A 9,311-nucleotide genomic window follows, 5' to 3' on the forward strand; every position below is an offset into this window, starting at 1 on the left:
CGACGACAACGACGACGACGACGACGACGACGAAGACGAAGACGAAAGTGTTGTGGCGGCGGTGGTGGTGGTGGTGGTGGTGCTGGAGGCGGGAGGGTGACCTCCGGCCAGAGCTCGTCGACGACGAGATGTTATCGTGCCGTCTCGCGCCGATCCTGATCCTCACTACGATCCTCAGCGAATTAACGACGAGCGGCTGCAGTGAGAGGATGAGTGGACTCTACGTCGACAATGGCTTTGATCAGACAATCGTACACAGGGTCGTTAGCCAGAGAGAAAAACGTGAAGTCGAGCATGAGATATTGAATTTACTCGGATTGCCTGATAGACCGAGGAACACAGCTGGAAGGCCACCTCAAATCAAAAGGTCCGCACCTAAATTTCTGCTTGACATTTATAAGAACGCTCTCGGCGAAGATGAGGACGACACTCGACGATCGATAATCGATCAAACGCATAGGGCTGGAGGAGAGTTCGATCTTACTGGTCAGGATCTCAGGGCCATCGACCAGAGCGACGTCATCATGACCTTTGCTGCGCACAGTGAGTGATTATTCTCTTCAGGGGAGGGGAATAGATGGAGAGAACGAAGAGAGGAGAGGAGAGAGAGAGAGAGAGAGAGAGAGAGAGAGAGAGAGAGAGAAAGAGAAATGCGACTCATAAGTCCGCGGCTACTCGCGATTCTGCGTGACTCCTTGCCATACTTATTTAAATACATGCATGGACGGACTCGTGGTATAAAGAGAAAGATCATAGGCGAGGACTTATCTTTCCAACATTTTCCGTTTTTTATTAATTATCCCGACGTAAATATATATACTTTTTTTCTCGTTCATGCTCCTCTTCGTTTTCTTATCTGACCATAGGCCAGATGCTTCCTTTTTGCAATTTTATTTCGAGTTGTCATCTCGTGACATTTCAATTAGCTCGGAACGGCATATCACTCTTGCTTGGAATAGAATAGAATCAACGATATCTTCAAAGACCTTCTCATTAAGCTGATCTTTTAGAATCAATGAAAGAAAAATAGAAGAGATAGAGAAGGAAATGCATTTACGTTACTCAAGGTAGAGATCGTGAACCCCGCTCACGACGTATTCCGAAACTCGTTTACGAACCCGTTCTTCGTGAATCTATGTCCTCGTAGAAACACACCGAGAAGTAACGAGTTCTAGTTGCGAAGATCTAATACATCTTTATGCGATCGTTTTATTTCATAGAGTTTGTTAATTTAATGAGATCGAAATTCGTATTACAAATTGATCATTTCATCAACGATCGTCAACATTCGTCACGTTTACATATATATACCGTTTCTCACATTTAACAGTTATTTTGGCAATACTTGTAACACGAAGCGGAAGCAGAAAACCGAAATGTCTCGACGACTTTCTTCCATTTTGACGCATACAAATGTATAAAACTCCTCCTCTCACGATACTTTCTATTTGCTAATCGTAAGATTCTTGCTTTATCGTACCACTTTACGAGCGACTAATTTCCAAGCAGTCGTCTAGACCATGTGTAAAGATATCTATACAAATATCTTACAAACCAGACTTGCGATTACAAAGATCTTTTTTCGTAAATGGATCTATCATAAAAGGTTCATGCTCGAATTCGACATTTGATTAAAACGGGATATATCCTTTACTATCGACGTTAGGAAGAGAAGAAAAGAAAAGTTTGAAAATCGGTAAGAGAATGTACATCGATTTCTCTTAATCTCTTGTGTTGAAAGATGAGATACCGAAGTCGCGATAGAACGAACTCAAATTGGCAACCAAGATGTATCCGAACCGAGGAATGCAACGTTTCTCCTTCCATGAAGAAAGGAAGAGGAAGTCTGCACGATTGGTCGTCCAAGAACGACATCGACGAGGAATTCGATCTTGGTTTTGTGATCAGGCTTACGTGGTCGAACGTGAGAGGTCAGTTTCTAGTGTGGAACTTGGTATCCTTCGCAAAGAAGCACGGTTGGACTTCTCGGAAACTTCTTCTTCGTCCATGTGCTCTCTCTCTCTCTCTCTCTCTCTCTCTCTCTCTCTCTCTCTCTCTCTCTCTCTCTATCTCCCTGACGTTGCCGTCTCTACCGTGGCTCGCGTTGAGAAACGTTCTAGGCTTTTCGACGTGATATGCGGCATGCATATAAATTGATACCCATAAGGCTATAACCATAACTTATTCGACATATGTACCCAACCCAATACTGGGAACTCAGAGCGTCCGATAAAAACGTACATAAATTAAATCGCGTTATTACGTTATACGACTACCAGTCCGTTTTAATTGATTACCCTGTTCTCCCTTACATATGTGCCTTCTGTCTTTCTTTTTCCTTTCTGCTGCTGCACTTGTAGGCTAATAATAATTAGAATATATATTATAAATAGATGAGTATGTGTATTCACACATACGCACGCACGCACGCACGCACGCACGCACGCACGCACGCACGCACACACACACACACACACACCTGTTTATAATTAGAAAGCAACAGTTGAAAATGTAAAAACAACGTTCTCTTAATTCGAAGATTAGTATCGTTAAGATCTAGTACTCGATTATGCGTGTCAATTGTTATCTTTAGAAACATTCGCGAAAAGCAATATATGGAAATTCCTCCTCTTTCGATTCTCCATCTTTTCGGTTTAAATCGTGCGACTTATAAGCTGTGTCCGAATAAATCCATACATCTCGAAGTCCTTCGGAGATTTGTAAGCATAGTCATCGATATTTAGGTACCATGCCGACGCAAGGCCGTACAATCTCTACTTTTTAAAATATCATCAAGAATATCACACAGATAGTTATTAAATAATTTCTTTGATCGATTGATTCCAAAGAACGAAAAAAAAAAACACCGGATTGCTAATAAAATAGATATAAAAACATCTTGATACACGTGCGCATCTTTACAATATATTATCTAAAGTTTCTCCATCGCCTTTCTCTTTCTTCCTTTTACTTGTTCTCTTTCCTTTGGTCATGGGTATCCCCATTGGGAAGACGAGTCAATATCTCTCTTTCCCCACGCGAAGCCGCGGGCAGGTAAAAATGTCTCAACTTGGGTGCCCACGTTCATCCCGGATGGTTCTTTTGCTCCTCTCTTTCCAAGACCGTTCTCTTTCCCCTCTCTTCATCTCTCATTCTCTCAACTATCTGTCTTTTACCAAGGGCGGCTCTCTCTTGTCGGAAAGACGAGAGAGAGGGGGGGAGGGGGGAGGGGGAGGGAGAGGAAGAGAGAGAAGTATTTGGCAAAAACGAAGAGAGAATCTAGAAGGAATAGATAGATGAGCCATCCGGTTTCTTGCCGAGGTCGAAAAGTGGCGAATGCAAAGTGATTGTGACTTTACGATAGGATTAATGACTTGGATCAGCCTTTACGAGGTTTCATTTTTTTTTTTTTTTTTTTCCAAAGAAATACGAATAATATCTTTAAATAATGTCAAATATAACTTAATAGAAGAATTAAATGACTCGTTGGTAAGTGTGAAAAATTACTTATTGTAAAAGAGTGTTGAGAAAAATAAAGAGAAGATACATGTTAGGTATGTAGAAGGTACACAAGGGAGTAGATAGTTGGTAAGAAAGATAACGAAGCAGAAGAGAATGCATATACTCTTTCTTGTACGACTACTTCCTCGTAGCCAGTTGTCGGACTATGATGCGTTTGAATGTAAGAGAGGTCGGATGAAGCTGTGGGAGGGTGGAGGAGTCCAAGTGGGATGGAGTAGAGTGGAACGGGCGGGTACGGAGGGGGTAAAAAAGAAAAGTCCACTCTTGGCGTGGAGCGGTCCAGAATGGACTCGAGCTATTCGGGACCACCCCGAGTGCCAGGGGTCCAGCCTCGCTCGCGGCAATCAGGTGCCGTTGGAATGCGACCGTCCAAGAAAAACAAAACAAATTTTTATGCCCTCGTCTGCTCCCCGCCTCTCTTAAGGCCCACCTCTACGGCTCTCCTTCGTTTTCTTCCTCCTCCTCGCCTCCGATCAGAGAAACATTAGGCATTACTTAAGCCTCCTCTGTGGCCTCTGAGCCGTTAGAGAAAGAAAGCGAATGGGAAAGAGTACGTTCGTCCCTTCTCTCTTCTCTTTTCTTTTTCGTTTTCTTCTCTTCGTTCCTCCTCTTCCATGACCCTTCTTCTTTTTTAACTCGAAGGGTAAGATAGTCTCTAACTGTAGCCGCTTTGACGGTAAAAAAAGGACGATTTCACGCTGCGAATTGTCTACGGCTCGTTCTGGAGATTCTCGTTTACGAGAATTGCCCTTATCGATCTCCAAAACAAGCCTTCCTCTTTAAAATAGGCTTTGTCGGTATGTCCAAAAAAGAAAAGTGACCCACATATCAAGATTCTTCCGTTCCAGCGGAATTTTGTGGAAGATTCAATTCTTTTGACGTGACTTTGTCGACTTAACGTGACTCATCGAGAAACGTTGGAACAGATACTTTCTAAGAGAATTTTTATTACGTTCGTAAATGACCTGCCTTTAGCTGTCCGCTTATCTGTAAGGACAGAAGCTTCCATAGTTTAGTAGATAAGGAGTGGAGACTAATTGCCTCTAAACGAACCCATCGTAAATTTACGTTCCATGCGATGACCGCTGTTGAAACGACTTAATGAAAGTGCTTTTCTCAATTCGCAGATCATCACGTTCCTGGGGTGAGGCACGAGCGTGGAAAAAGACTTTGGTTCGATGTCTCGGATGTTCCACCTGGAGAACACATAATAGGAGCTGAATTAAGGCTTTATCGAAGCATAGACGTGAAAAGTCGAAGGAATCGTGGATCTTACATGATCACGGCATATCGAGTTCTAAGAAGTGAAGATGGGTAAGCTTGGAGCAGTTTTGTCTCTCTCTCTCTCTCTCTCTCTCTCTCTCTCTCTCTCTCTCTCTCTCTCTCTCTCTCTCTCTCTCTATCCATCTACCACGTGGACTCTCGAAATTAATACGACGAAGGGTGGCGAATTAAAAGTTTCTTCTTTACAGGTTATAAGTCGCAACTTATCTTATCGATTATGAACGGAAGCTGCATTTCTTGGTTATTCATATTTCAAATGTTAAAGAAATCGAGAGAAGAAGCGTTTTATCTTTATCTTCTTTTTATTTTCTCACTCTTTCTGTCTGTCTGTTTGTCTGTCTCTCTTCCTCCCTCCCCCCCCCCCTCTCTCTATCTTTCTTTGTAACTTGTTTTTTTCTGAATCTGTCTTTTCTATCACTCTCATAGTTTCATCTAGAGAGATAATTGATCTCGAAGAGAAAAGCAAGACTAATTTCGTTTGAGTAAAGGGAATATTGGTGGTTTTTGACATCGTCATCGTAGTCCTAATTAGGCCGTCTTCAAGTCAGCGAAAAAATGTCAGGTATTTTTGTTCTACCTGTGAGAAAGCGTCGAGGACCCATCCATCTCTTTCTCTTTCCTTTTTTCTTTTTCTTCCATCTTTCTGGTTGTCTGATTCATATCCAGCGCTGCGTCGAAGGTATGCCACAGTGATGACGATAGATGGCTGTTATTTTTGAAGTACGAAAGATCGCACGTCTTTCCTTATTAAACGGACCATTTCCAGCTTTCTCGATGTAAGGATCTCGGCAAGGACGATACGGGTGGTAGGGAGATCGAGGAGGAATAAAATCTGATATGGCAGGGTACGCGCGCGACGAAGAAGAACGAGCATTTAGCGCATGGAAGATCGGGGGAGAGCGAGCGGTCGGTCGATTAATTCGGTCCTTCCGAGAGGAAGGTCGAGCTTCCAGCGAGAATGGCGACGGCGTGTCTAAGCCCGTCACTGTCCGTCACTGGTACCTCCGCAGACTTTGGTACTACGACCTGACCGATATACAGGCCCCGACAGGAAACGCTATTCCGTAAATTGAGGTAAATTAGCCGTGGAGACGACGGACTCCGGGCAAGGAGTTAAGAATGCGAGTTACTTGCTGTGCCTACGCAGTTAGACGCACGCAGTTCCTCTGTCTCCACCTCCACCTCCTACTCTTTCCTCTCCTTCTTCGTTTCCCTCGATGCGTCACGCATCCTTTTCTTCCTATTTCTTTTCCTTCATCTACTTGAAGCTTCTTTCGAGACAACTTGGCGACTCGGCTTTCTTATGTGCGCTCAGGTTTCTATAAATGTTCTGTCAGATACAAGACGCAACCACGTGCTCCTTTCTGCCACTCTTCGACAAATGTTTGTAAAAAAATTCGTGAGCCGACCATATATAAGTATATATATATATACATATGTACATATATATAATATTTTATACGTATAAAATATAATATATATGTAATCGGCAGGTCTACCTACTTCGAGAGTCGACGTTCCCACGATCTTTTTCTCCGCATGATTCATTATGCTTCGTGAAGCGGCCAAGCATGCACTGATGTGAAGTAATTTACATTAATTTCAACTTTTGATTTTCTCATTTCAACAATTTGCCAAATGATGATATTATACATATGATGATCGCAACGAGTGAATGAGCTAGGTATGCGAGACGATGCAAACTCATTTACGTAAGAATCTAATGCTTTTCAATCGATAGATCCGATCGATTTGCGCTCACGCGCTAGAGGAATGTTATTTGAAATGCAATAATTATCGTGGGAAGAAACGAACGTGACGAGATAATTCATTGTTGATATATACATACTGATAGTCCTACTACGTACGAAAAAATTATTATGTCAACTCGTCCGATGGCGTTCGTTTCAACGGGAAAAACTAGAAATGTTTCCTTCTCGCATACGACATTATTCGATTGACGATGCTGTAACGATAAGCAGATTTTTCTACGTATCGGTGCGATTTGACACGCACTTATTGTTAGATTATGAGTAACGCATGTTTCTCTCTGTCTCTGTCTATCTGTTCGTCTTTCTCTCATTCTCTTTCTCACTCTCTATCTATCTCTCTTTCTAATTATGCGTAGGCACGTTAATTATCTCTTCAAGGATCTAAATACGACGCAAAGCGTGCTTCTTTGTAGTCGATGACAAGGCAGATCTTGCATTGGTGGTTTGTTAAAGACAACGAACGATCGACTATGTAGCTTTATACTTTAGTTTATTAATATAATATTATGTATTTTTAGGTCACGGGAATTACAGTATGTTGATGCGATAAACACGACAATAGGAAGAGAAGGATGGTTGACATTAAACGTCAGCGAACCTCTTTCACATTGGGTGAATAACCCCAATGGAAATCGAGGATTGTATCTTTCGGTTCATCCTGCCGATCGTTCTGGTGAGTGTGCAGTTACTTTTATTACCAGCTCAATTATTCTTGGAGGCATAATCGATTGACCATTTTTATTGTATTTGTACGACAAATGAGTTTTCGGATCGTAGGCATGAAAGACAATGTCGTAACAAAAATGAAAACGTTAAAAAAAATTGCTCCAAATAGATTGCAAAGACGAAGGTTTCTCGTTAGAAGAAACAATATTACCTACGAAAACGATGGGGGGATAAGCCCACGTGGTTACATGTAAATTGCCGTAATGCGAAGTTCACGCGTGCTTAAGTATGAATATGCTCGAACACATGCACGGATGCGCGTGCTTACAGCATGCATTGAGCAACAGCTCATGGCTAATAAACACTTCGGGGTCAGAAGTTCGACGCGGTGAATTCCGGATCGTTCTTATACACCTGACTCGAAGAAGACTGTATGCTATAGACGCGTATAGATATACACCTGTTACAAGCTCTCACTTCCATTCTGGAAAGTCTCTCTCTCTCTCTCTCTCTCTCTCTCTCTCTCGCTCCCCATCCCCTCCCTCTCCCTCCCTCTCGCTCCCTCCCGCCTCTCTCCATCACTCTTTCTCTCTCTTTCCCTATCTTCTCCTCCTTCTCTCATTTCTCTCATGCGTAACTGTTAAGATCTACCGGTAATTACTCAAATAGTCATACTTGTTCGTATCAATTTCGAAAATAATCAGAATCGATTGAGAAAGAAGTTCTTATTGACTTCTTCAATGACATGTAATAAAAGTTCTTGATTTAAGAAGATATTTAAAAAACACACAGTGCTTCCTTTTTTCGTCATTCGCGCAAATACAATGCATCAACATGATTTTATAAATAATTTAAATTTATTTACAAATGATTGGTGATATACTTGAGGTATTCCCATGTCTGCGAAATGGTCTCTCGAGTTTAAGATGTGAAAGAAAAGAAAGCAGATGACACGTCACAAGAGGAAAGAGATACAAAAGGAAAGAGAAAGATAGATATCTAGATGATAAGATAACTTCGACCATGAATCTTATTTTGAATCTTGTCACTGAATTTCAGATGAAGATCATACAGAGTATTAGAAATAAAAAGCGATCTCCCTATTGGATTTTAATAGTCGCGAGACTTGACTCATTCACGAATAATTTCGTGAATCGAATCATATCAATAATTGAAATAATTGAATATTAAATTTATTCAATCATATTAGAATTCGATTAGTTTGGCCTTGAAGATAAGAATCTAATCAATTGAATATTCATTAGCGAATTGAGTAGAACATTTTGTCGAGAGATCGATCTATTTAAAAAATGATAATAGAAGATAACATTAATTGTGACCCTTTTATTGGTAGCACACGATTGGAACTTGGTGGTATAACGTCGAGAATATATAAATGCGGTATGTTCAAGCAAAGTAGCTGAAACCATCTGAACGTCGCGTGTGCGTAGAGTTTGTTGTTTGCCGCGCCTAGATCATTTTGTTGCTTGTTTCTTTCTTCCCATACCCTGTCACTAGTCTCTCTCTTTCTCTCTCTCTCTCTCTCTTTCTCTCTCTCTCTCTCTCTCTCTCTCTCTCTCTCTCTCTCTCTCTCTCTCTCTGATACGCGCACACGTGCACACCGTCTTCCACTTCTCTCGTTCTCAGTACAACCGGTTTACCTTTGATCATTCAATATAAAACACAAGATCGGAGGTACACACTTTCATACAGACATCTTTTCTGTACGTACGGATTAAAAGAGATACCTACGTTCGTGTGTACGTGTACGAGTACGTGCGAGCTTCATGGAGAGAGGAGAGGAGAGGAGAGGAGAGGAGAGGAGAGGAGAGGAGAGGAGAGGAGAGGAGAGGAGAGGAGAGGAGAGAAGAGGAGAGGAGAGGAGAGGAGAGAGAGCGAGAGAAAGAGAGAGAGGGAGAAAGAGATACCACAATATATCCTTCTTTTTTTATCTTCATGGAGAGGCGCGTTCCTCTTGCAACACGTATTTACCTACGAATATTCATGTACGCGTTTCTACTCTCTCTCTCTCTCTCTCTCTCTCTCTCTCTCTCTCTCTCTCTCTCT

General features: G+C 41.8%; 1 protein-coding gene across 1 annotated transcript in view; it reads left to right on the top strand.

The window, feature by feature from the left end:
* The window catches only part of LOC122628452 (protein 60A), a 14,127-nt gene continuing 4,816 nt past the window's right edge, over positions 1–9,311 (top strand). Inside the window, exons 1-3 of the mRNA XM_043810782.1 lie at positions 1–543; positions 4,650–4,836; positions 7,097–7,251. Coding sequence (XP_043666717.1) covers positions 129–543; positions 4,650–4,836; positions 7,097–7,251 — 757 coding nt within the window. The 5' untranslated portion in view covers positions 1–128. The remainder of the gene's footprint in view (positions 544–4,649; positions 4,837–7,096; positions 7,252–9,311) is intronic.

Source organism: Vespula pensylvanica, chromosome 4 (genome assembly GCF_014466175.1).
Source record: "Vespula pensylvanica isolate Volc-1 chromosome 4, ASM1446617v1, whole genome shotgun sequence".
Classification (NCBI taxonomy): Eukaryota; Metazoa; Arthropoda; class Insecta; order Hymenoptera; family Vespidae; genus Vespula; species Vespula pensylvanica.